This window comes from Lepidochelys olivacea (genome assembly GCF_965140295.1).
Source record: "Lepidochelys olivacea isolate rLepOli2 genome assembly, chromosome: 24".
Classification (NCBI taxonomy): domain Eukaryota; kingdom Metazoa; phylum Chordata; order Testudines; family Cheloniidae; genus Lepidochelys; species Lepidochelys olivacea.
In genome coordinates this window covers 18,864,160-18,891,448 of record NC_140434.1, presented here as the reverse complement: position 1 = coordinate 18,891,448, position 27,289 = coordinate 18,864,160, and the positions used below count along the sequence as shown (strand labels likewise).

The following is a 27,289-nucleotide window of genomic DNA, read 5'->3' as shown; positions in this document are numbered from 1 at the left end:
CCTTTTGTTGTATTCATCTCGCTTGTTAACAATTGTGATTAAAACAGAGATAGAGGAGGTATGTGGAAGGATGTTTGGTGTGGATAACAACTGAGTGATCAGGGAGGTGCCAGCCTGAGAATCCAGTGTCCATCGGTGAAGAAGGCGTCAAGTGGAAATAACCAGCGGACCCCGGGAGGGCAGACTGGGATCCACCCAGCAGCCTCAAGGATGGGAGACCCAAAGAACAAGAGAACATCTGGCAGCACGGAGCCGTCAGGAACGTGCCATCTGCTGATTGATCCAGCAACAGCATGATGAAGCCACCTCCACAGACTGGCCTAGGAAGAAATTCCTATAAAAATGGACTCTAGAAAGTGAGAACTTTGGGGTCTGATTCTGCAAACCAACTTCCCGGAGTGTCAGATGAGCATCTGACGAGGCCCTGCTCCCGCCTCGTGTCCAGGCCGCCTGGCCAGTGGCTTGGCAGGAGCAGCTCTCAGGCTGGTAACTGTGGGAACGACCTTGCAGAACGTGCGTGCGAACGAACAGGAGGTGGATGGCGAGTTATCGCTGTAACTCACTGCTTACTAGGTTCGTTCTGTATTCACAATAAAGGTGGTATTTTGCCTTTTCCCCTTTAATAAGATCCTGCTGGTTTTTATTTTATTGGTATAACACTCTGGGCCCCCACCCCACACACTCCGGGCTCCTGACCCCGCCCCCACGCACCCTGGGCCCCCGCCCCACACACACCCTGGGCCCCCACCCCACACACACTCCACAGTCCAATAGAAACACGAGAATCCTCTTTATTTTGGCAAAAACAACTCCAGAAATTCTCCAGCTCCGGGCACCAGAATCAGTGGCACGGAAGTGGGGCTGGGGGGCAATGTCCTTGGGGGGCACAGGGAGCTGGGGGAGGGGTTGACCGGGGTGGGAGGACAGGCAGCCTGGGTATGGGGGGAATGGGAACAAGAGCACTGCCCCCCCACACACTCGATAGGCACCAGGGGAGGGTTGGGCAGGGGTTGGGTCCCCAGCCGATGCTCATGGCGGGGGAGAGAGGGCTCCTAGCCCTGTTGTGGGGGTCAACCCCCATGTTCATTCAGTCCCAGCTCCCAGGTCCCCCACACTGTGGGGTGAAGGGGAGCTGGGACGCTCCCATGGGAGGCCACTCACCCCCCCCCACTCCAGCCCCATCAGTGCGCCGGGGGCAGCCGTGCTGGGGGGCCCCCGTAGGGTCACTGGGGCAGGAGGCTGGGGGCCACGAGGGAGGCGTGAAGGAGCTACCCAGGAGAAAGGGGTTACATGGATGGGGGGGCTGTAGCGGTCCGGCCCCCTCAGCCTGCAGCGGGAGGGGGGCTGGGGGCAGACTACGGGGGATGGGCCCCTAGACGGGCCGTGCGCCCCCCGTGTGCATGCTGAAGTACTCAGTGTAGCCGTTCGGGGGGTGCAGCGGGGGGGCCTGTAGCTGGTACGGGGGGGGCTGGCTCTCGCCCCCCGGGGGGGGTTTCAGCAGCACATGGGGCCTGCTGAGCTCTGACGTCGTCCGCTCCGCCGGCGTCTCCTCCATCCGCTCACGCGCCTGCAGGCAGAGCCGAGGGGTCAGTGCCGGAGCGCAAGGCTGGTATACGGGGACCCCTCTGGGGCGGGGCGGGGGCTGGGTATACGGGGACCCCTCTGGGGCAGGGCAGGTTAACGGGGACCCCTCTGGGGCGGGGCAGGGGGCTGGGTATACGGGGACCCCTCTGGGGCGGGGCAGGGGCTGGTATACGGGGACCCCTCTGGGGCAGGGCAGGGGCTGGGTATACGGGGACCCCTCTGGGGCGGGGCAGGGGGCTGGGTATACGGGGACCCCTCTGGGGCAGGGCAGGGGCTGGGTATACGGGGACCCCTCTGGGGCGGGGCAGGTTAACGGGGACCCCGCTGGGGCGGGGCAGGGGGCTGGGTATACGGGGACCCCTCTGTGGCAGGGCAGGTTAACGGGGACCCCTCTGGGGCGGGGCAGGGGGCTGGGTATACGGGGACCCCTCTGGGGCGGGGCAGGTTAACGGGGACCCCTCTGGGGCGGGGCAGGGGGCTGGGTATACGGGGACCCCGCTGGGGCGGGGCAGGGGCTGGGTATACGGGGACCCCTCTGGGGCGGGGCAGGTTAACGGGGACCCCTCTGGGGCGGGGCAGGGGCTGGGTATACGGGGACCCCTCTGGGGCGGGGCAGGTTAACGGGGACCCCTCTGGGGCAGGGCAGGGGGCTGGGTATACGGGGACCCCGCTGGGGCGGGGCAGGTTAACGGGGACCCCTCTGGGGCGGGGCAGGGGGCTGGGTATACGGGGACCCCTCTGGGGCAGGGCAGGTTAACGGGGACCCCTCTGGGGCGGGGCAGGGGGCTGGGTATACGGGGACCCCGCTGGGGCGGGGCAGGGGCTGGGTATACGGGGACCCCTCCCTTGGCGCCGGGACGCGGCCCCTCTGGGGCGGGGCAGGGGCTGGTTATACAGGGACCCCTCGGCCAGCACTGGGATGGAGCCCTGCTGGGGCGGGGCAGGTTAACGGGGACCCCTCTGGGGCGGGGCAGGGGGCTGGCTTTACAGGGGTGTGACAAACTGTGAATGTTTTTAATGTTTTCTCTGAATACTTTGTGTGTGCCTCAGTTTCCCCATGTATTGCTTATGTATCTGGGCGGGGGAGGGGGAGATACGGGTGTGTGACCCTGCGGAGACCCCTGGAGGGCAGGTGTAAATACCTGGGGCACAGAGAATGGTGGACACCCTGTAACCTAGCAACCGACCCCCCCACCAGGTGTTGGGAACAAAGAGACCGGGTGACCTTTTGCCTGGGAAAGGGACAAAGGAGGAGGGGGGGGCCACTGGGGGTGGGAGGCTGGGCTGCGGGAAACTGGTCAGGCTCCTGGCTTGGGGTTGGGGGGTTGGAGCCCAGGGCTCTGGATTCCTGCCCCCGCCCCCCGGCTGGACTTTGCTGCAGGTCCCTGGTCACAAGCTCTGTTCTACGCAGGGTTCCCCCCAACTAATAACCCAGGGCGACCAGGGGGCTGAATGCTCCGTGGTCGGACCCAGGAGGCCCCGAAGCCGGGCAGGCTCCTGGCCCTGGTGACAGTGGCCCTGAGGGGAGATGCTGCCCCAGAGTCCTGCATGAGCCTCACCCGGAGCCGATCCAGAGCCCCGAGCCTGCAACCCCGTGATGGGGGCGCCCCTCGCCCAGCGCCAGGACGCGGCCCCTCTGGGACAGGGCAGAGGGCCGGTTATCCAGGGACGCCCTGCACAGGACCCCTGGTTTGGGGCAAGTTATCTGGGGACCTCCTGGGGCGCGGCCAGTTATCCAGGGACCCCCGGGGCGGGGCAGCGGGCCGGGTAGACAGGGACCCCCAGGGTAGGGGGCTGGGCAGTCAGGGACAGGGGCTGTTTGCACAGGACCCCTGGTTTGGGGCAGGTTATCCAGGGACCCCCCCAAGGTGGGACCGGTTATCCAGGGACCCCTGGGGCTGGGGGCCGGGTAGACAGGGAGAGGGACAAGCAGGGCGGGGGCTGTTTGCCCAGCCCCATCTCTCACGTTGGCGGTGCCCCCCACCGGGCCCTGGGGGATGGAGAAGAGCTCGGTGAAGTTGGGGACGGAGTCGCTGATGAAGGTCACGTTGCCGTAGACGTGGTGGGGGAACTTGGTGCCAGGCGCCCCCTCCTCCACGATGCCGATCTGTGAGGTGCGCACGTGGTAGGGGAAGTTCTTGTTGGCCGCCGAGGGGCGTGTCATGATCTGTGGGGGGAGGAGGGGTGTGATGAAGTGGGACTGTTCTTAATGTTTCCTCTGAATACAGTAGGGTGCCTCAGTTTCCCATATGCAGTTCGTAAGTCTCTAGGTGGTGGGATAAGGGGGTGTAATTGTTGGAGAGCAAAGGGCCAGGGTACATAAATGGCCGACACTCTGTCTCCTGGCCACTGATGGCCTGGGCCCTTCCCCCCTGCAAGGTGAGAGGAGAACAAAGGAATCCGGTGCCCTCCTGGCCCGGGAAAGGAACAAAGCCCAGAGGAGTGGGGGGCTGGAGGGAGTTTCAGTTTGGGGCTGGCTGGGACATGGAGTGAAGTGCAGATGGGGTTGTCTGGCTCACTGCCCCCCAAAATGGACCCAGTTGAGGGGTCCTGTTCTCTGCACCTACAAGCTCTGTGTTAGACCATGTTCCTGTCGTCTAATAAACCTCTGTTTTACTGGCTGGCTGAGAGTCACGTCTGACTGCGGAGTTGGGGGGCAGGACCCTCTGGCCCCCCCAGGACCCCGCCCGGGCAGACTCGCTGTGGGACGCGCAGGGAGGGGCAGAGGAGGCTGAATGCTCCGGGGTCAGACCCAGGAAGGTGGAAGCCGGGTGAGCTGTGTCCTGCAGACAGGCTGCTCCCAGAGAGGAGACTCCCCCAGAGTCCTGCCTGGCTTCGTGGGGAGCAGTACCTGAGCATCGCCCGGGGACCCCGTGACAAGGGGTCAGTGCTGGGGAGCACGGCAGAGCCCCCGGGAGCCCCCGCCCTCCGCCAGTCGGAGCCTGGAGCATGCTGGGGCGGGGGGGCTCACCAGGGAAAAGACACTTACCTGTTCCGTACCCAGTGTTCTGCGAGATGCATCGCTCACGTCCACTCTGTGTTCGGGGTGCGCTTGCCGCTGGCCCCGGTGCCAGATGTTTTTCTCTCCGCGGTGTCCGTCGGGGACCAGCTCTGGCACCCTCTGGAGCAGCGCCCACATGGCGGGGTACAAGGGGCCCCGCCGGCTCCCCCCACCCTCGGTTCTTTCTTGCTGGGAACTCTGACAGTGGGGCAGGCGGGCGGGTCGTGGAATGGATGTGAGCAGCATCGCGAAGGACGCCAGGCACGGAACAGGTAACTTTCCCCCGTGCTCGCTCATTTCCATCCCGGGTTAGCTGCCTCCCAAGCAGGGCCACCACGGTGGGTAGGAGCTCATGGACGTGTGGATTACAACACACCTCTGCCGCGCCCAGCGTGGGCCCTGGCCTGCTGGGTGACGGCGTAATGCACCGGGAACGTGTGAACCGAGGACCACGTCGCAACCCTGCCAACGTCCTGGATGGGGACATGCGCCAGGGAGGCCCCCAAGGATGCTTGCGCTCTGGTCGAGTGGCCTTTCACCGACGGCAGCGGCTGGACCCGGGCCTGCCCATAACGGGTCCGGATGCAGGAGGTGATCCAGTTGGAGATCCTCTGCGAGGACGCCGGGAGCCCCTTCCTCCCGCCCGCTGTCGCCATGAAGAGCTGGGTTGGCCTGCGGAAGGGCTTGGTACACGCCAGGGCGTGACGGGCGTCCAGCCGCCTCTCCTCAGCCTGCGAGCGCGGCTGGGACAGAACACCGGCAGGAGGACGTCCTGGCTGGCGTGGCGAGAGGGCACCTCCTTCGGCAGGAGGCCGGGGGGGGTCGCAGCTGCTCCGTGTCCTTGCAGAACAGCGTATATGGCAGCTCCGAGGTCCTGGTTTCAGCTCTGGCTCTCGTCTCCTGACGTCACTGCCACAGGGAAGGTGACGTCCCACGACATCTGGAGGCCCCAGGCTGGGAGGCCTGTGAGCTGGCAAGGACCAGAGCGAGATCCCGTTGAGGGACCAGGTTCCGAACCACTGGGAAGAGCGTCTGTAGGCCCCGTAGGAACCGGACCGACCTCTCGTGGGAGAACACCGATTTCCCCGGACGCGTGGGTGAAAGGCCGAGATGGCCACTAGACCAACCTTGATGGAAGACAGGGCTAGGCCCTGGTTCTTTGGGTGGAGCAGGCAGTCTAGGACGGGTGCGTGGGGGAGAACCTCGTGGACTCCGCCAGGCAAGTCTCTTGAGGGGAAGGCTTTCTACTCTCCCGGGGGACCTGCCCCTCCCTAGAGCAGGTCCGTTCCTCTGGGTTCAGCCACGCAGCGTCCATGCCGCGAGGCGGAGGGAGGCGAGGTTTGGGTGCAGGAAACGGCCGTGATCCTGCGACAGGAGGTCTGGGCAGCTGGGCAGTGACCGGGGACAGCTACTGCCAGATCCATCAGCGCACCGAAGCAGCGTGGGCACGGCCATGCCGGGGCGACCATGACGACCTCTGCTCTGTCCCTCTTGATCTTTGACAGGACCCAGCCGAGCGGGATGGGCGGGAACGTGGACACCAGGTCCCCCGACCACAACAGGAGAAAGGCGTCCGAGAGGAAACCTTTGCAAGGCCCTGCAGGGGCAATGACACTTCCCGTTCCCTCCGGCGGCGAACGAGTCCCCTCGGGGAGCTCCCCACCTCTGGACGAGCGTCCGGGCGACCTCCGGATGGAGCGACCCCTCGTGCTGAGAGAGGGACCTGCTGAGGCGCGTCCCGCACGCCAGGGAGCTGCGAGGCCGCCAGGTGGGTCGGATGCGCTGCGTGGCAGAGCTGGCGAGCGGGCTCCCCTTTCCCTGTGGATGTAGAACATGGCAGCCCTGTTGTCCGTCCTAACCCGCAGCACTTGCCCGTCAGGGGCGGCAGGCAGACCCCGCAGGCCAGTTGGGCTGCCCAGAGCTCCCTGACGTCTATGTGTAACGCCAGCTCCCCTGGGGACCACGTCTCTTGGGTCTGCGGCGTGCCGAGGCCTCCCGCAGCCGAGGTCGGTGGCATCGGAAAGCAGGGAGACGGAGGGGCGTGGAACGGTGCTCCGCGTAAGGCCGCACTCGGGTCACTCCACCAGCACAGAGAGGTACGTGTCCGTGGTGGGATCGTGATGAGCTTGTCCCGGTGATCTCTGGACGGGGAACAGACAGTTGGGAGTCACGGCTGGAGGGCCGCAGCCTGAGCCTCGCGTGGCCAGTGACGTACGTGCACGCTGCCGTGTGGCCTGGTAGCCGGCAGCAGACCCAGGCTGTGGGGAGGGGGAACACAGAGAGCCCAGTGATGAGATCCACCATCGTCCGGACCCTGGCGGGTGGCAGGAAGGCTCTGGCACAGGTGAACGCTGTCCTCTGTGCCAGAACTAATGTTCATTTTCCTCGTTTATCACCAGGCCAGGGTGGGGCACGTGGCCTGCAGTGCTCCCACATAACCCTGGCCTTGCCACCCGGAGGGGCCATTGACCAGCCGGTCGTCGAGATACGGATAAATGTGAATGTCCTGACGTCTGTGGTAAGCCACCGCCGCCAACAGGCACTTGGCAAACCCCCTCGGTGCCGTCACCAGCCCAAACGGGAGCAGCGCACACTGGCAGTGAGCAGAGCCTATCGCGAAACGCAGAAAGCGTCTGTGCCCCTGAAATGCTGCTATGCAGAAATACGCGTCCTTCAAGTCGAGGGCGGCGAACCAGTCCCCGGGGCCAGGGCGGGGATGATGGCGGCCAGGGAGACCAGGTGCAACTTGAACCTCTTGAGATACCTGCTGGGGTCTCGCAGGTCCAGGGTGGGTCTGAGCCCCCCTTGGCCGCTGGAATCAGAAAGGAACGGGAGTAAAACCCCTTGCCCCTGTGGGGTAGAGGAGCTCCCGCCTGCAGAAGGCCCTGCACCTCCTGCCAAAGCAGGCTCCCATGAGAGGGGTCCCTGAAGAGGGAGGATGGTGGGGGTGTGACAAAGTGGGACTGTTCTTAATGTTTCCTCTGAATAGTGTGGGGGTGCCTCAGTTTCCCCTATGCAGTTCTTAAGTATCTAGGGGGTGGGGTAAGTGTGTATGATCATTTCAGAGCCCTAGAGGGCAGGTGTGTGCAGGGGTCTGGACACAGACAATGGCCAACACCCTGTTTCCTGGCCACTGATGACCTGGGCCCTTCCCCCCTGCAAGGTGAGAGCTAAAGGGCTGGAGAACAAAGGAATCCGGTGACCTCCTGGCCGGGGAAGGGACAAAGCCCAGAGGAGGAGGGGCTGGGGGGAGTTTCAGTTTGGGGCTGGCTGGGACATGGAGTGAAGGGCAGACGGGGTTGTCTGGCTCACTGCCCCCCAAAATGGACCCAGTTGAGGGTCCTGGTCTCTGCACCTACAAGCTCTGTGTTAGACCATGTCCCTGTCGTCTAATAAACCGTCTGTTTTACTGGCTGGCTGAGAGTCACGTCTGACTGCGGAATTGGGGGGCAGGACCCTCTGGCTTCCCCAAGACCCCGCCTGAGCAGACTCGCTGTGGGAAGGGCAGGGAGGGGCAGAGGAGGCTGAAGGCTCCGAGGTCAGACCCAGGAAGGTGGAGCCGGGGGAGCTGTGTGTCCTGCAGACAGGCTGCTCCCAGAGAGGAGACTTCCCCAGAGTCCTGCCTGGCTTCGTGGGGAGCAGGTCCCCATCACCTGGGGACTCCGTGACAGGGGGCAGAAATAAATAACCCTGAGCCACAGAACTGAGGACTCACTGGTGTGCAGCCCGACAGGCCCAGGCCAGGAGGGAAGGGGGCAGGTGGCTGGAGAATCGGTGGGAAGCAGGACCCAGGGCACCGACGGGAAGGTTGCCCTCAAGCGCACCCTCCAAACGCCGCTTTGAAGCCGCTGGGAGTGGGTGGAGCAGGACCGCACCGAGGTTGAGGGCTGCTGGCTCTGACGGCGCTGGTCGCCTTTGCTCATTTGACAGACAGGCTCCGACCTGGGCTGGCTGCTGAAGCCCCGTGGCTGCTGTGGCTTAAACCGCTCCCTGGCCGGGCCTGGGGTAGAGGCCGAGGGTCCACAAGGTAGCCAGGGAGCCCTTCGAGCTCCATAGTGCGGTATCTGTGTGCTCCGCAGACAGGGCTTGTCCTTCGAATAGGACATCCCGCATTGACAGCTGCACCCCTGGGAGGGGCCAGAGGGCTGCAACCAGCCGTTCCCCTCACTGCTGGGTCCCACCCGTGCTTTGCCCTCGTCCAGGATCGCCTGGAACTCGCTCCTGGGATCCTCCGGCAGCGAGTCAGAGACCTCAGCCAGAGCCCGCCAGGTGTTGAAATCATGGCAGCCAAGCAGGGCCTGATGATTATTTGTCCTCGAACCTCCAGCTGAGGGTGGCCAAACTTTCCTCCCGAATCAATCGAGCCTCTTTGCGTCCTTATTTTTGGGAGCTGCTGCTGGTTGGCCCTGCCTGTCCCGCTCATCGATGGCCGAGGCCACCGAAGAGCTCGGGGCAGGCGGCGTGTACACGTATTCTCACCCCTTTGCAGGCACATCCTTGCACTCTGCCCACTCAGAAATGGGGGCAAGCAGGAGGGGGTTTGCCCCAACGATTCTGTGATTTGACCCCCCCTTCGTGCACCAGCAGTGCCAGCCCCACCGAGCTGAGCACGTCGAAAAGGGGCCTGAGGGCTCCTCCGGCTCCTCGGCCCCCAGGCCCCAGTTTGCGCCAACCCCCTTTAAAAGGCCCTGGCGTGGCCCGTGGGACCATGGGCGGGGGCCCAGTAATGGCCTTATCTGGTGAGGAGGAGAGAGCAGGTGCGGGTGGTTCTGTCACCCCTGAGACCTGCTCAACAGGACCCTCCGTCAAGATCGGGCCGACCAGACGGGTCTGTTGCACAGTTGTATCCATGTCCAAAGGCAGGCGAGGGGCCGGGGCCAACGGGTTCCCGTGTCCCTGCGATGGCTACGGAAACCCCCGGGGATTCCAGGGATGCCAGGGTGGGACGTTGGCCCTGGGGCCACAGGACGAGTGCAGTGCCATAGGGGGGTCGGTACTTCCGACAACCAACCCTGTCCTGCTGGTAGCGACTCCTGGCCCTCTGCAAGCCCGACGAGGAAGGGCCACGTCTGGGGGCCCAGGACGGTGCCGAGGCCGACGATTCACCACGGTCCCTTCAATGCCAGCGCCGGAGCTGCGACTGGGACCGGCATGAGGGCACCAACCAAGGTTCCCAGGACTGCCAGCTTCCCTCACGGGACCACGGGGAACAGCTACGGTGTTCTTGGTGCCGGGGTTTCGGGGAGGGGCGCACCGCAGCGGGCCTGCGCCATTCCACCGGTGCCCTGCGCCTGCAGCCAGATGAGCCGTGCCCTGAGTCCGGGGCCCGACGCCGGGATTTCGCCGGGCTGGCTGTCCCGTTTCCGAGGCGTGGTGGCTCTGGGCAGGTGAGCGTTGGCGGAGGCTCCGGGAGGCGAGCAGCGATGCTGCACTGAGGGGGACCGGTGTAAGGGTCCCACGCAGGCTCACCCCTGGACCGGGCTGCTGCCGGCACCGGTGGGGACATAATGTCCTGCACCGCCTGCAGGGATTCTGGGGTGGACGGCCCCACCAGGCGCCGGACTCCCCAGCTGCTGTCTGGGGTAGCAGCCGCATCCTGGGGTGGGCCCCAGCTCCCGCAGGGAGGTGACGAGCTGCCCCTCGCGGGGCTTTGCCTCTCTCCTTCCTTCACAGGACATGGGAGATGGACCCCGCCCGGCCTTCGCTTTGCAGCCAGTGCCGGGGGGGGGTGGTGGATGCTGGTCCGAAGACGGAGCCGGCGGAGCAGTCCGCACCATGGCCGCGGTGCTCGGTGCGGAGTCCTGGCGGGGCGGTCCCGGTGCTCGTGTCACTGCCAACTCCATCAGGAGCGCTCGGAGACCAACGTCCCGGTCTCTCCTCGTCCGAGGCTTGACACTTCTACAAATTCGGCACTTGTCACTGCTGTGGGCGTCCCCCAAGCACCTTAAGCAGCCGCTGTGGGGGTCGCTCATCGGCATCGGTTTCTTGCAGCGGTCACAGGGGTTGAAGCCCGACTGGGACTAACAACCAAGTAGCTCACACAGGAAGGGAAACTATCTAACAACCGGAATAGCTGCACAGGAGAGAAGCTCACACCAAACTGATCTGGACAAGGAGCTTTGCCGAAGCAGGGAACATTCCCGCACCGGCAGTGCTGGCAAGCAGGAACCGAGGGTGGGGGGAGCCGGGGGGGCCCCTTACACCGTGCTGTGCGGGCGCAGAGCTGGGAAAACTCCCGGCACCGGGGCACATGGCGAGCGCACCCCTAACACGAATGGACCGGAGCAAGTACTCGAAGAAGAACACGGCGTGCGCGTACAGGGGGCAGAGGGGCAGCAGCGGGCGTGGGGAGCTCACCAGGAACACGGCGTGCGCATACAGGGGGCCTGGGGGCCTGGCGGGAACCACGGGGGTCTCACCAGGAACACGGCGCATACAGGGGTATGGGAAGTATAGGGGGCTGGTGGGGGGCACAGGGGTGGCAGGGGGCATGGGGGTCTCACCAGGAACACGGCATGCGCGTACAGGTGAATCCCCAGCTGGATCCCATTGACGATTTTCTCGCGGGCCCAGCGGGGGATGCCGAAGTTGGCGATGAGCGCCGTGACCGGCACCGCGAAGAACCTGCAGGGGGGCAGGGTGGTGAGTGGACAGAACTCCCCCTCCCCCAGGTCCCTCTACCCCAAAACCTATCCCCTTCCCCAGTCCCCCTGTGACACTCTGTACCTCGGGGGAACACCCTGCACCCCCATGTTCATCTTTATAAAATGACTGTACGGTACCCAATGCAGTGTGTCATGTCGGGGGTCTTCGGCAGACTCCTGATGCCCTGGGCACGGCTGTAACAGGGATCTTGTCATAGGGAGGCCGTAGGTTATCATTTCATGTATACAGTTATAAGGTTGAAAGTGAACCCTCATGACGTAAAGCAGGGTCTCAAACATGCATCTCGTGTTTGGTTTGAAGCGTGTCAGACTCCCTGTGCAGGGTATGGGGGTCCCTGGGGGGCTGCGGGGGTCCCTGGAGGGGGGCCGGGTACTCACCAGAGGGTGTAGGCGGCGAAGAAGGGGACATAGAAGGGCTGTTTCTCAGGGCACTGCTTGAGGGTGGTGAGCACAGCGTAGCAGAACCAGACGTAGGCCAGGAACTGCAGCGCAATCAGCCCATAGCCGGCCGGCGACTCATACGTGTACAGCACCTGCGCTGGGTCAAAGAACTGCCCCCCCACCTGGGTCAGCACCCCCAGGGCCCAGCACGGGACCACCCTGCACCCCCAATCTCCGGGGCCGAGCTCTCGGGTGGGGCTAACGGGAGACATTCAGGGGGCATGGCCCCATCCCATCCTGGGCTAAAGCCCAAGGTGGGGGCTACAGGGAGATGGGCCTGGGGAGGGGGAAATCCTGGGGGATGGGGGGGTGCCAGGGAGAGGGGGACAGGCTCGGGGGAGGGTCCCTGGGTTGGGGAGGAGTCCTGGAGGGGGTGCAGGGTGGGGTCAGGGAGAGGGTCCCTGGGGCGAGGGGCGTCCCTGCAGAGGGTCTCACCTCCGCCTCGTAGATGAAGAGGACCACATGGGTGATGGTGTAGAGCGTCATGTACACCGACAGCTTGATGGAGCCCGTGTGGCTGATCCGGCCCCTGGGGCGGGGGGGGAACCATGAGCTGGGACCCCCACCCCTCACTGCCCCGCACCGGCCCCCCTTCTCTGCCCCCACCCCTCCCTGCCCCCCACCGGCCCCCCTTCACTGCCCCCACACCTCCCTGCCCCCCACTGGCCCCCCTTCACTGCCCCCACCCCATTACTGCTCCCCACTTCTACCACCCCCACACCCCTAAGCCCCGGGCGGAGCCGGGGCCTGGCGGTACCTGGTGACGGTGAACCCCTTCCCCAGCAGGATTAGCATCAGCAGGAAGACGAGGAAGCTGACGGAGAAGAGCAGCTTGGCTGGGGAGAGAGTGGGGGTGAGCTGGGGGCCGGGCATGAGCCCCCCGCATCCCCCCAGCCACACTCAGTCTCCATCCCCGGCCAGATGGGATCCCGCGACCCACAGCACAGGCCAGGGACCGGGATGGAGACCCGTTACCCTGGGAAAGGACTCCTGAGGGGGAAACCCCCAACTAACCATGGGGCGGGTCTGGCCTTTTGCTCCTGAAGCTCCGGGTGCCGGGCCAGCACCAGTCGTGGGGATCGTGGGGGGCTCAGCACCAGGCGTGGGGGCCACGGGGGGCCCAGCTCCGGGCGCAGAGATCGCAGAGCCCACCAGCGGGCACAGATCCAGCCGCGTGGCCCCCAGCCCAAGCCCAGATGGGAGGTCCCCTCCCTGCCCTGCTCCAGGCCCCGGTGGTACAGCCTGGAACAGCACCAGCCCCTCTGGCATCGCCGGGGGGTCGTGTGCGGCTGGTGCCTCCCAATGGCCCCCCAGTCTCTCCCACCGCGGCTCCCCCGGCACAGCCAAGTCCTCCCTTCCCGGGGCCACGTCCAGTCTGGCTGCAGGACCCTACCCAGGATCTTGAGACTGCCGTTCCCGACACCGTCGCAGGCGTATTGACCCCAGTAAATGCAGAAGAAGAGGAGGCTCAGCACTGGGGGGGGAGAGACAGTGAGTGAGGAGCCCCCTCCCCACCTGGCATCGACCCCCAGCCCTGCGGTGCCCCTCACTCCCGACCCGCAGCCCCCTGCTCCCCCAGCCCTGCCCCCACAGCCCTGCCGTGCCCCTCACTCCCGACCCGCAGCCCCCTCCTAGCCCAGCCCTGTCCCCCCGGCTCTGCCGGTGCCCCTCACTCCCGACCCGCAGCCCCCTGCTCCCCCAGCCCTGTCCCCCCCGCTCTGCCGGTGCCCCTCACTCCCGACCTGCAGCCCCCTCCTAGCCCAGCCCTGTCCCCCGCGCTCTGCCGGTGCCCCTCACTCCCGACCTGCAGCCCCAGCTCAGACTCACCCTCCACGCCGGCCGCTGTCATGAACATTTTGTAGGTGGTGTGGAGCAGCTGGCGTCCCTTGAGCAGATCTGAGGCGGGGGACGGGGGTTTAGCGAGAAACCCTCCCCCCAGACTGTGGCTCTCCCTCCCTGCAACGTGCCTCCCTTGCCCTCCCCTCTCCCACTTCCACCTGCGGGGGGTCATCCCAGATCACAACGAGCCACCAGCTGGGAGGAGCCCCCAATTCAGGGCTTGATCTCCCCTCCCCAGCCCCAGTTAAAGCCCCCAGCAAAAGCTCCCTCACCCCCACCCCCCCGGGACAAAGACATTGTGTGACGAAGTGGGACCGTTCTTAATATTTCCTCTGAATACTGTAGGGTGCCTCAGTTTCCCCTAGGCAGTTCTTAAGTATCTAGGGGGTGGGATAAGGGGATGTAATTGTTGGAGAGCAAAGGGCCAGGGTACATAAATGGCCGGTCTGTCTCCTGGCCACTGATGGCCTGGGCCCTTCCCCCCTGCAAGGTGAGAGCTGAAGGGTTGGAGAACAAAGGAATCCGGTGCCCTCCTGGCCCGGGAAAGGGACAAAGCCCAGAGGAGGAGGGGCTGGAGGGAGTTTCAGTTTGGGGCTGGCTGGGACCTGGAGTGAAGGGCAGATGGGGTTGTCTGGCTCACTGCCCCCCAAAATGGACCCAGGTGAGGGTCCTGGTCTCTGCACCTACAAGCTCTGTGTTAGACCATGTTCCTGTCTCCTAATAAACCTCTGTTTTACTGGCTGGCTGAGAGTCCTGTCCGACTGCGGAGTTGGGGGGCAGGACCCTTTGGCCCACACAGGACCCACCTGAGCGGACTCACTGTGGGAAGCGCACGGAGGGGCAGAGGAGGCTGAAGGCTCCGAGGTCAGACCCAGGAAGGTGGAGCCGGGTGAGCTGCGTGTCCTGCAGACAGGCTGCTCCCAGAAAGGAGACTTCCCCAGAGTCCTGCCTGGCTTCATGGGGAGCAGTTCCAGAGCATCGCCCAGGAACTCCGTGACACGTTGACCCCCCCACCCTCCTCCCCAAACCAGCCTCCCCTGCGCCCCCAGCACTCACAGCCAAAGTAGCAGGAGATGAGAAGGATAAGGAGAAAAATGAGGAGGAAGGTGATGTCTGTCTCCAGGATTCCTGGGGGAGAGAGGAGGGGGTGATGGGGTGTGCATACCCCACCCCAGACAAGAGAGGGTTGACCCCACATGACGGGCAGCATAAGTCTCACGCCTCAACTGTGCTGGGCATGGTATAAAAGGGAGCAGCCCAGGCAGGCAGCTGATTCTGGGCTGACCCCCGGAGGGGAAGGACCCTGGGTAGGGTCTGCAGCTGAAGAACCCAGGGAGCTGGAGACCCTGAGAGCCGGACTGGAGATCGGAGCCTGGAGACCCCGGAGCTCCCAGACGGCTGCCAGTGACCCAGGGAGGGGGCGTGAGTGGTTCCTCCCACCCGAGCCAGGTCCGCGGGTTCCGGTGGGATTCCCGGCTGACCCATGGGGGTCCGCTCCATCACTGTCAGGGCCCTGGGTCGAGGCCCAGTGGAGTTGGGTGGGCCCGGGCCCCCCTACCCGGGCCGCCGCCCCCCTTGTGGTGGCCCTTTCCTTCCTCCCCCCCAGGTACTGGCCATTGGCCCACACTGCGGTTACATTGACTCTGGCTGCTAGGCCGCGCTGCCCTGAACCCAAAGGCCACCATACGGTCTCCGGCCTCTGGGCCGCCCCACTCTCAGCTTAAAGACCGTCAGGGAGATGGTAACCGCGGTGGTAACGCTGCCCTGGCATATCCCGTGACAGGGGTTAGTGCTGGAAGTGCTGGACCCCCCCCACTACGTGGGCAGGAGACGTGGAGGGGCAGAGGGAACCAGTGGGGCAGACCTGGGGGGGAGCAAGCTCTGCCCCCCCAGCTCCTCTCCTGCGACCCCCACCCCCGACTGAGGGCCCACCGAACTCGTCGGCAGAGAAGTGCCGGGTCCAGAAGGATTTGCCGTTGGTCAGGATCATCTCGTACTCCAGCTGCAGCCCATCGCCCTGCGGGGAGAGGTCAGAGGTCACAGCTGGGGAGGGGGGCATGGCCAGAGGGCTGTGTGGGGGGACACGGCCAAACTCACCCCGCACTTGCTGAGGGCCACGTACCACCAGCGCTCGCGGACCGAGCGGAAACTCCGGCCGCTGGCACAGCTCAGGTACCGCACGGAGTCCTGGCTCAGCACCTGGGGGCGAGATGGGGGGAGCGGGCCGGCGGGTGGGAAGGGGGCAGAGAGATGAGATGCAGGGGGCAGCAGAGCCAGTGGGTGGGTACCCGTGCACCCGTCTGTCCCCCCCACGTCCGTCAGGCCAGACACCTCCCACAAGCGCTGGCAGCCGCAGGTTCCTCCTCTCGCGCCGAGGCGGGGGCCTGGGCTGAGCCTCTCCGGGTCCGGGGTCCAGCCCTACGGCTGAGCTGCTGGGGGACGCTTGCTCGGGGTCCGGCACAGGGCTGAGCTAGACCCAAGTCTGGGATTGGGGAGTTTCTTACCCCCTTGCTCCACTGCATGAACGGGCTGCATGGAGACCCTGGGGGGTTACGGGGCCTTACCTGGCACCCTGACCAGGCTTATGGTGGGGGGAACTGCAGGGGGAACCTGGGGAGTTATGGGGCCTTACCTGGCACCTCAACCAGGCGTACAGTGTGGGGGAGCCTGTGGGGGGACCCTGGGAGGTTATGGGGCCCTTACCTGGCACCCCAACCAGGCGTACAGTGTGAGGGGGGCTGTGAGGGGACCTGGGAGGTTATGGGGCCCTTACCTGGCACCCTGACCAGGCGTACGGTGTGAGAGGGGCTGTGGGGGGACCCTGGAAGGTTATGGGGCCCTTACCTGGCACCCCAACCAGGTGTATGGTGTGAGGGGGACTGCGGGGGGATCCCTGGGGGTTATGGGGCCCTTACCTGGCACCCCAACCAGGCGTACGGTGTGAGGGGGGCTGTGGGGGATCCTGGGAGGTTATGGGGCCTTACCTGGCACCCTGACCAGGCGTACTGCGTGGTGAGGTTAATAACCTGGTTGTTTTCCGGCCGAATCACAGACTCTCTCATCAGGCAGTCCTGGGGGGGGGGGGGGGGGGGGGAGGAGAGGCATCAGCACTGGAGATCCCCAGTCCCCCAGAAACCCACTGCAGTGAAGAAAGTTGCTAACGAGCACCTCCTCGTTAACGAACGTGTGTGTGTGTGGGGGGGGTGTCATAGACTCCAAGGCCAGAAGGGACCATCTAGTGTGAGCGCCTATAGGATCGGTCTCTCAGGGAAACATACCGGCTGGATTGAAAGCCTGCCCCCAACGGGGGTTAATTGCCCTAGGCCTTATTCCCACCTGGGTGGGTCTAGCTCCCACCTGCGGCCGATGTTCTCTGCCCTACACGGGACATAGAGGTGTAGCTGTGTTAATACCCGACTGATCCCGCTCCTGCCTCTTCAGTATTTACCCCTCCCCAGATCTTTAGCTGTCTGCAGCTGGGAGGATTCTGGGTTGGTTTTTTTCCAGGACACTGATACAAATGTGAACTGGCGCAGGGCCAAGAACCGACCTCTGCCAGCGGCACTGGAAACCCACCTGCGTGAAGACAAATCTCTGAAAGTGACGTTTTGAGACCATTTTTAACCCAGCTAACAAGTGCTGGGTTCGTTTTATATCATTCTGTTTTTTTAATCCAACCCTTGTGCAGTGCTGAGTCAAATGCCTGACAGGATCTATCACGTCAACACTGTTAACTTTATCCACCAGACTTGTACATCTCACACAACAGATGTCAGATTAGCTCGACAGGCTCGATCTTCCATGAACCCTTGTGATTTTGCATCAATTATATTACGCTCCTTTTGTTCTTCATTACTTGAGTCCCATATCAGCCGCCCCATTATCTTGTCCAGGATCAATGTCAGGCCAGCATGCCTATAATTACCTAGGTCATCCCATTTACCCTTTTAAAATATTGCCACAACATTTGCTTTCTTACAGTCATCTGGAACTTCCCCAGGGCTCCAAGACTGACTGAAAACAAAAATCAACATTAATGGTCCAGCAAATGCCTCAGCCAACTCCTTGAACACTCTTGGATACAAGTTATCTGGACCTCCTGATTTAAACATGTCTAACTTTAGTAGCTTCTGTTTAACATCATAAGAACATAACAGCTGCCACACTGGCTCAGGCCATGGTCCATCTAGCTCAGTATCCTGTTTCCGACAGTGGCCTGTACGAGTTCCAGGGGGATTGAACAGAACAGGGCAATTATCAAGGGATCTACCCTTCTTCCACTCCCAGGTCCTGGCAGCCAGAGGCTTAGGGGCACCCAGAGCATGGGGTTGGATCCCTGACCATCTTGGCTAATAGCAACTGATGGACCAACCCTCCATGAACTTATCTAATTCTTTTTTGAACCCAGTTACACTTTTGGCCTTTACAACATCCCATAGCAATGAGCTCCACAGGTTAATTGTACACTCGATGAAAAACCACGTCCTCTTGTGTGTATTAAACCTGCTGCCTACTCATTTCATGGGGTTGTGACAATGTGACTCAGCAGGGAGGGGGGAGTGTTGACCTGGGAATGTGCCCTGGGGATGGGAGACCTGAGAGCCTGTCACCTGAGCCAGGAGGGGGAGGGGGAGGTAACACCTCTGCCCAGGAATGTGGACGGAGACTGCAGCAGGGAACCGGCTGGGTGGGTTTAGTTTGCAGTTTGGGGCTGGGGAGAGGAACACAGGGAACCCCAGGGCTGGGGTCTAAGCTCCCTGCTCCCCCAGAAGGACGTGATTGAGGGATCCTGGGTGTACCCACAAGCTCTGTTGTGGACTGTGTTCCTGTTGTCCAATAAACCTTCTGTTTTACTGGCTGGCTGAGAGTCTCAGTGGATCCCAGGAAGAGGGGTGCAGGGCCTGGACTCCCCCACACTCCGTGACAGGGGTGACCCCTTGTTTTTGTATTGCATGACTTCCCTATTTATTTTCTCCACGCCATTCATGATTTTATAGACCTCTGTCACATCCCCCCTTTGTCCTCCCTTTTCTAAGATGAACAGCCCTAATCTTTTTAATCTCTCTTCATGAGGAAGCCGTTCCTTCCCCTCTATCATCTTTCTTGCCCTTTTCTGAACCTTTCCCAGTTCCACTGCTTCCGGTTTTGAGATCGGGCGCTCAGATCTGCAAGCAGTGTTCCAGGCGTGAGCGTACCATGGATTAGTACAATGGTATTATGATATTTTATCTTATTTTCTATCCCTTTCCTAATCGTTCCCAACATTGTTTGCTTTTTTGACAGCTGCTGCACAGTGAGTGGAATGTTTTCAGAGAACTCTCCACAATGACTCCAAGATCCTTCTTGAGTGGTAACAGCAAATTTAGACCCCAGGTCTATTGTATGGGGGGGGGGGGGAATTATGTTTTTCAATGTGCATTACTTTGCATTTATCAACATTGAATTTCATCTGCCATTTTGTTGCCTAGTCACCCAGTTTTGTGAGATCATTTTGTAGCTCTTTGCAGTCTGCCTGGGTCTTAACTATCTTGAGTGGTCTTGTATCATCTGCAGATTTTGCTGCCTCACGGTTTACCCCTTTTCCCAGATCATTTATGAATATGCTGAACAGGACTGGGCCTAGTACAGACCCCTGGGTGACCCTGCTATTTACCTTGTTCCATTGTGAAAACTGACCATTTCTTCCTCCCCTTTGTTTCCTGTCTTTTAACCAGTTACCCATCCATGAGAGGACCTGCCCTCTTATCCCACGACTGCTTAGTTTGCTTAAGAGCCTTTGTTGAGGGACCTTGTCAAAGGATTTCTGAAAGTCCACGTACACTATAGCCACTGGATCCCCCTCGTCCACACGCTTGTTGACCCCTCAGAGAATTCTAGTAGATTGGTGAGGCGTGATTTCCCTTCACAAAAGCCGTGTTGACTCTTCCCCAACAAATTATGTTCATGTCTATGTCTGACAGTTCTCTTCTTTACTATAGTTTCTACCAGTTTGCCTGGTACTGAAGTCGGGCTTACTGGTCTGTAATGGCCAGGATCACCTCTGGAGCTTTTTTTTAAAAAAAAAACAAAACAGTGTAACATTAGTTATCTGCCAGTCATCTGGTCCAGAGGCTGATTTAAGCAATGTTTTACATGCCACAGTTAGTAGACCTGCAATTTCACATCTGACTTCCTTCAGAATTCTTGGGTGATACCATCCTGTCCTGGTTGTTCATAGAGGTTCGGCTGCATGTGTGTGTTCTCCCCATGTGCTGCCCCAGCTCTGCGCCGACAGCCAGCACAGCAGACCTTGAGCGACCCGCCCAGTGACCACAGGATCCGAACGAAGGCGCCAGGCCAGGTCTATTGTCGACAAAGCACTGTAATAGCCCCTGGCAGACTCTGCGAGGAGACGACGACACGTCTGCCCGTGATAAGGGACGCAGGTCAGTCAGTGGTGGGTGTTTCCATGCCCCCCGTGGCTGGACAAAGTCACCCCCTCTGAGATACAGCTTTATACCCTGATACAAACAAGTCACGTACGGTCCCTGACATAGTTAGTTACGGCCCCCTGACCTGGCTAGTTATCACCCAGCTGCTTGTATGTATTGGTTTGATCAAAACATCTCTATTCATCACACTGAGCTTTAGGAGGGGCCAGTGTGTTCCTTAGGGAACGGTTTTGTACCATCCTTGATCTCGGGGTGCTCCGGGTCCGCCTGATCGCGGGGTGCTCCGGTACCACTCACAGCCTGACTTCCGCTCACTTTGCTTTATAGCAGCAATGCTTGCCCACGGCTTTAGCTCAGGCCTCTGGTACAAGGGCTTATCTCTCAGGTTCTCTTCCTACTACACTGGTGACTTATTGCTGTTTAGTTTATCAATTTGTTCCTAAACCTCCTCTACTGACACCTGAGTCCAGGACAGTTCCTCAGATCTGTCACCTGAAAGGAATGGCTCAGGTGTGGGAATCTCCCTCACGTCCTCTGCAGTGAAGACTGATGCAAAGAATTCAGTGAGTTTCTCTGCAACAGCCTTGTCTTCCTTGAGTACTGCTTGGGCACCTCGATAGGCCAGCCACCCCACGGCCTGATTGCAACCTCCCTGCTTCTGATGCACTTTACAAAAATTTACTGTTCGTATTTGCGTCTTTTGCAAGTTGCCTCTCAAATTCCTTCCTGGCCAGCCTCATTAGCCTGGTACATTTTACCTGCCAGTGCGTGCGCTGCTTCCTATCTCCTCACGTTTTACAGGGTGCCTTTTTGCCTCTAACGGCCTCCACCACTCTGCGGTCGCCATGGGGCCATTCTCTTGGGCCTCCTCTGGTCTTTTCTGCTTCCGGAGAGACCTGTCGCCAGAGCCTCTATGCCGGAGTCTTTCAGTAGCCTCCATGCTGCTCTCTGGCATTTCCCCGGTGGCTTCTCTTCCACGTCTGTCTAACTAGCCTTCTCGGTGTTGTGTAGTTCCTCTTTTTAAAGTTAAACGCTGCTGGGAGGTTTCTTTGGTGTTTTCTCACCGCCGTACGAGGATGGTAAATTTATTTACATGATGGTCACGGTTACCAAGCAGCCCTCTTGGACCCGATCCTGCACTCCACTTAGGAGTGAATTGGGAATGGCCTCTCGTCTTGTGGTTCCAGCCTCACTGCTCCAGGAATCAGCCATTTGGGATGTCGAGACACGTTCTCAGTAAATGTCACGTCGGCGCGTGTGACCCAGTCAACAGGAGGATACCAGTGGAACAATCACCACATGACGAGACTATGGTGTCCCTGGCCTCTGTTTGCCAGGAGCTAGGAATAGGCAACAGGACGGATCACTGGATGATTCCCTGTTCTGTTCATTCCCTCTGGGGCACTTGGCACTGGCCACTGTCGGAAGACAGGACACTGGGCTAGATGGACCTTTGATCTGACAGAGTATGGCCACTCTTATGTTTTTCCCACAATACAGAACAGAAATATTTATTGAACACTTCTGCCTTTTCTGCATTATTACGGCTAATTGTACCATTTCCATCTAGTAATGGACTAACACCAATGTCAGGTTTCTTTTTGTTCCTAATATATTTCAACTCCTTATTTCCCTTAACTTTGCTGGCCACAGAGTTCTCCTTGTCTCTCTTGGCTTCCCTTACAATTTTCTACAATTCCTAACGTCTGTGTTCTGGGCACTAAAGGCCTAGCAGGAATGCTCTGGAAGAAGGAGGCCTACATGCAGCAAAGCAGCGAGTTATTGGCTCTACTGAAGGTAAGTGACACACCCGCAACGGGGACTCCAAGTGGTGATGCAGGTGATGCTGGTTTTGTGAAGTGCCACAACTTGCCCTTTCACCCGCCCGAACCTTCCTACTTAGGTTATAACCACCAATGTGAACATTCCAGTCTTGTCAATCACCCAGCCAGGTCTCAGTAACACCAACTAAATCAAAATTTATGCTCATCTATCAGCAATTCCCATTCCTCTTGCTTGTTACCCAGGCTCCCAGCACCAGTGTCCAGGCAATTAAAGAATTTCTTCTCTTCCTGTTGTGATGAAGCGGGACTGTTCTTAATGTTTCCTCTGAATAGTGTGGGGGTGCCTCAGTTTCTCCTATGCAGTTCTTAAGTATCTAGGGGGTGGGATAAGGGTGTATGATCCTTGCAGAGCCCTAGATACTTAAGAACTGCACAGGGGAAACTGAGGCACCCCCATACTATTCAGAGGAAACATTAAGAACAGTCCCGCTTCGTCACAACCTGTCCTCTGGTTCCCTAACTCTGTTCCCAACACCTTGCTTTGCAGCTAAGTTCTCAGATCTTCCCGCTTTTCACCCTGCCCTCTTGCTGTTCATTTATCCCCCCTCCTGACTACGAGGGCCAGTCTGGCCCCGAGGAGTTCGGCCCTCCTTCTGCTGAGGTGGTCAGACCGACTACGCAGCCCCTTTCCCCATAGAAAGTGGACAAAGGCGCCACAAACCAAAACCCTCCACCCTGCACCACGATTCGCGTCCACAATCCTCCGTCTCCCTCTGCTTGTGGGATAGGAACGATCTCCAAGAAGATGACTTGGACCATCATCCCCTACCTGCGAGATTCCCTGCCACGCACTGTCTCAGGAGCCGGCACAACCCGTCGCCAGTGAAGCCTGCCCAACCTCAGAGTGAGGTCTCCTGTCTCCGGGTAGGCTCCACCCTGGTGCCCACCTGTCCCTCGCAGAGCGTTCTTTCCATGGTCTGAGCACGGAAGCCCCAACAAGGACCATCTGCCCGCTGGAGAACCCTTCGTGGGCAAGTCTGACTCTGACAGGTTGGGCTGAGCTGCCATCCACAGGTGTCTCGAGAGGCGTCTTCTGCAGAGTCCACGCTGAGGACCTGGCGTCGATTTGAAACTTCTGGCTGCATGGAATTCTTCCTGGTCCTGTTCGTCTGGGGCCCACAGCCTGCTCCCGCCCCTTGCTCGTCTGCCTGCCGTGGCTACAACCCACCAGGCCTCTCTGACTTCCTCTCTCTCTCTAACTCCTTGGTGGCCAGCTCTCTTCTTCCTTCAGCCTGGGCCACTGGGGTCTCCTGAACCTGGCTGTCTGGGAGCTCCTCAGCCTCAGAGTCTCATCCGCGTCTCTGCCCACCCCTCAGTGCTCCAGCACATCAGGGGCTCCCTGTGGGCTTCACGCAGGGAAGAGAACATGGCTGGTCCATTGCGTGGCCATCTCGATCACAGGTAGGGCTGATCCTGCCTCCCACTCTCCCTCCCAAGCTCCCGTTAGCGGCCTCTGTTCACGGCTCTCGAGTTCACCTAGCAAATGACCAAATCTTCCAGCTTCACTCATCTGCGCCCCTTCACTCCTGGGAGATTTTGAACAGCGGGCTGATCAAAGTGCTAGCCCCTCGCAGCCTTTGGCAAGGCACCTGCTCACTCTGGGCCCACGTACCCAGACCAACAGCCAGGGAACCGAACAACCCCCAGCCAGACCGAACGCACCTGCCCTGAGTCCACTCCCGCAAGCACTCTGCACCTCCGCCCTTTGTTCCTGGCTATATGGGTGTTACAGGTGTGCATTCAAACACCTCCTGTCTGCTGGAGACCAGCACTCCATCAGTGGCCCGGCTGCTTCGTTAATTACCAACCACCCAATTTTTGTGTCATCTGAAAACTTCATCAGTGTTTGAGTTTTTCCAGGTCACTGATACAAGCGTGAACTAGTGCAGGGCCGAGAGCCAACCCCTGTGCCCCCCGCGGGATGCACCATCACAGGCTGAGATCATCTGAGATCCAGCTTTCCGTTCATGTCATGTGCGCCTGTCACAGGTGCACAGGGCCGGGGCTACAGCCCAGCTTTGGAACAGGCTCTGAGAGAAGCCTGTCAGTGGGCCAGGCGCCGTAGGGGTCGCCTGCTTCACCGCCTCTGATGGGACCTCTGGGCCATCAGCCCCCCAGCTCCGCCCTGTGAGCTCCGGGCAGGGAGTGTCAGGGAGTCCCAGGGAGACAGACCCCAAGGGCAACTTGTACCATCTTTGGGAGCAGTGCACCCTCTGCCAGGGGCTGCAGGGACTCCCAGCCAGCACAGGCCCACAGCCAGGTTCATTAGCTGCCTGGAGCCCTGGCAGGATGTGCTTCATTAGCAGAGAGCAGTGACTGTTCCAGCAGAAACGGCCCAGTCAACCAGAGCCCAAAGCTCTGTTGCTCACTCTGATCTCCGGCAGCCAGTGCCTAGCTCCCACCTCCCCTCCTGCCCCCACGCCTTTGTCCCTGAGCTGGGGGATGTGGCTCAGCACCCTGCAGAGAGCCGGGAAGTCTGTCTCTCTCCAGGTCCCTGGTTGCCAGGTGTCCATGTGCAGACAAGTGGATTTGCTGTTGTCTTCTCACTGCTCTCCTGATATGGGGATTAAGGCCTAGACAGCAGGGTGACACCCACACCTGCATGTTAGCCTGCCCGAAACACAGACCTTCCTCCCTCCCCACCAGACCAGGGCTGCACAGGGGGGAAAGGAGGCACTCAGAGGCTTCATACCAATATTACAAAAAATTCCCACTTAGTCCCAGTGCCACGTTCATTTGATATCTCTCTAGTTTTCACACCTTGCAGAAGGCTGGAAGGTCTCCCTAGACACTCCCCCCCCAAAAAAACAGCCCAGGCACCCCCTGTCCTCTGACCTTGTTCCCCTGCTTGTAGACGGCCGGCCATTGTGATGGGTCATCAAAATACAGCAGGATATTCTCACAGCACTTGGCCTGCAGGGGGGAACCAGAGAGAAGCAGCTGGTAAATAGGGGAGTCAGGCTTAGCAGGGACCCAGGCATCCGGGCGACTGGACCGGCACTCACCTCGGGGTAGCGGAACCGGAAATCCAGGCGTCCATAGTCAGAGAGGAAGCAGAATCGGGTGAGGAACACCCAGTCCTGGGAAGACAGGGAGAGGCCTGATACGGGGCTGGGGGGCGGGGTGGCAGGGAAGGGCCAATGCACACCCCCTACAAGCAAAGGCGGAAGGTCTCACCCAAGGTCATAGAACCCAGAAGTCCTGGCTCCTAGACCCCTGCTCCCCTCTCTACTCCTCTGGACCCCACTTCCTTCCCAGAGCTGGGGCCAGAACCCAGGAGTCCGAGCTCCCAGCCCCCCCCCCCCCCCCGCTCTAACCACTAAACCCCACTCCCCTCCCAGAGCCTGGTAGAACCCAGGAGTCCTAGCTGCCTCCCCCACCCAATCTCTGTCACCCAACACCCAGTACAGGATCATGTCACCAAGGTGCAGCTTAGTAGGACAATATCATCACCATGACGACCAGGCCTTCTTCCCCCCCCCCCCCCAGCACAGGCCATCCTAGGCCACAGGACCATTGGGGGCAGGCAGCCTCGGGGTGCGCGGGATGGGGATAAGGGGTACAGGGAGTGACCAGGGTGGGGGCTCCTAGGGGATGGGGACCGGGGGGGGGACTCAGGGACTGATGGGCTGGGGGGGTCCCAGGATGTGGGCCATGGGGGGTTGGTTTTGACCCGGCTATGCTGCCCCCCCAACCCCCTCTCGTTCTCATGCTCCAGGTTTCCACGGCAACCGCGCCGCAGGCTGAAGAAGGCAAAGAAAATACAAATAATCCGGGAATTGGGGGTGGGGATCCCATCGGCCACACGGCCACCCCCACCCCAGCCCCCGTACTGCCTTGCACCCCATAGTACCCCCCCACCCCAGCCCCCGATAGCCTCCCCAACCCCCCACCTCAGCCCCCCTGCCTTGCACCCCACCGTACCCCACCACCTCACCCCCTATATCCTCCTCACCCCCCGCCTCAGCCCCCCTGCCTTGCACCCCATAGTACCCCACCACCTCACCCCCGCCTCAGCCCCCTGCCTTGCACCCCATAGTACCCCACCACCTCACCCCCGCCTCAGCCCCCTGCCTTGCACCCCATAGTACCCCACCACCTCACCCCCGCCTCAGCCCCCTGCCTTGCACCCCATAGTACCCTACCACCTCACCCCCGCCTCAGCCCCCTGCCTTGCACCCCATAGTACCCCACCACCTCACCCCCAATAGCCTCCTCACCCCCCACCTCAGCCCCCTGCCTTGCACCCCATAGTACCCCACCACCTCACCCCTGATAGCCTCCTCAACCCCCCACTGCCCCCACCCCGCCTCAGCCCCCCCACTGCCTTGCACCCTCATATACCCTGCCCCCCATAATAACCCACCACCTCACCCCCACTTCAGCCTCCCAACCCCCTCACTGCCTCGCACCCCCATAATCCCCCCACCTCCCATAATACCCCATTGCCTCTCACACCCCATAGCTCCCCACCCCTATAACCCCCACGCTCCCCCCATTCCCATAACTCCCATATCCCCATTCCCCCCCACCTCCATAACTCCCTTTTGGCCCTGCTCCCCCACATCCCCCCTTCCTCTAGCCCCCCCATACCCTCTCTGGCTCAAGTACCCCCCCGGCCTCCCCCTGCGGCCCAGCTCCCCCCGGCCAAACAGAGCAGCAGCAAAATACTGTTTCATGCAATATAAACAGTGACTCCCCCGGTCGGGCCAGGGGGGCCCTGAGCCCCCTGCGCTGGGGACAGGATTTGGGGGCAGCTCTGCTGAGAGCCCCCCGCTGCGGAGATAGCCCCCCCCAGTTCCTGATGCAGTGATGGGGCCGGGGGGGTTGAATGAAGCCCCCTCCCCGCCTAACCGCAGCCAGGTCCCTCGCCAGGCACCAGCCCCAGTGGGCGCTGAGCCCCCCCTCCACCCCCAGCTGTGTGAATGGGGGGGAAAGGCCCCGGGGGGCAAGATCCGCCCCCGGCCGCGGCCGTCGGCCCGGTCCCCGCAGAGGCGGGGCGCGGGAGAGCCGGCCCGGGTCGGCCCCGCACCCACCTCCTTGGTGCTGATGTTCCCGGTCACGTACTTGGCCCCGCAGCCCGCGGGCAGCAGCAGCAGGAGGTCGGCCAGGAGCCGCAGGGCCCGTCCGGACCGGCCCCGGGACCGGCCCCGCTCCATGGCAGCCGCCCGGTCCAGCCGCCGGCTCGCTCCCTGCGCGCTGCCGATTAAAGACCCAGCCCCCCCGTCCCCCCCATACCGGCTGGTGCAGAGCCTGGCTGGCAGGGACTGCCCCCAGGCCCCTCCGGCACCCCGCCCCCCCCCGGGACTGCCCCCCCGGAACCACCCCAGGGACTGCCCCCCAGTCTCCCCCGCACCCACCCCCCAGTCAGGGACTGCCCCCCTCAATGACTGCCCCCCCGCACCCAATGACTGCCCCTCAGCCCCTCCCCAGACTACTCCCCACAGTCAGGCAATGCCCCCATCACCCAACCCCCCCGGGACT

The 27,289-nt window shown here is 61.4% G+C and overlaps 1 protein-coding gene across 1 annotated transcript; it reads right to left on the bottom strand.

The window, feature by feature from the left end:
• Positions 1-771: 771 nt before the first annotated feature.
• Positions 772-27,027, bottom strand: TMEM145 (transmembrane protein 145). The gene is made up of 15 exons (XM_084613685.1): positions 26,842-27,027; positions 24,811-24,885; positions 24,641-24,718; positions 16,515-16,601; positions 15,628-15,729; positions 15,463-15,547; positions 14,587-14,658; positions 13,519-13,587; positions 13,085-13,165; positions 12,449-12,527; positions 12,127-12,220; positions 11,629-11,801; positions 11,089-11,209; positions 3,551-3,751; positions 772-1,567 (listed from the first exon to the last, which is right to left on the bottom strand). Exons 1-15 carry the CDS (start codon positions 26,962-26,964, stop codon positions 1,373-1,375), a joined length of 1,635 nt encoding a protein of 544 aa, XP_084469811.1. The 5' UTR covers positions 26,965-27,027; the 3' UTR covers positions 772-1,372.
• Between the last annotated feature and the right edge of the window lie 262 nt (positions 27,028-27,289).

Coding starts and splice junctions, on each gene's coding strand:
- TMEM145 (XM_084613685.1), bottom strand. CDS start 26,964: ATGGAGCGGGGCCGGTCCCGGGGCCGGTCCGGACGGGCCCTGCGGCTC. Junction 24,886..26,841: donor GGAACATCAGCACCAAGGAG/GTGGGTGCGGGG, acceptor CTGTCTTCCCAG/GACTGGGTGTTCCTCACCCG. Junction 13,588..14,586: donor CATCTCCTGCTACTTTGGCT/GTGAGTGCTGGG, acceptor CCCCCGCCTCAG/ATCTGCTCAAGGGACGCCAG.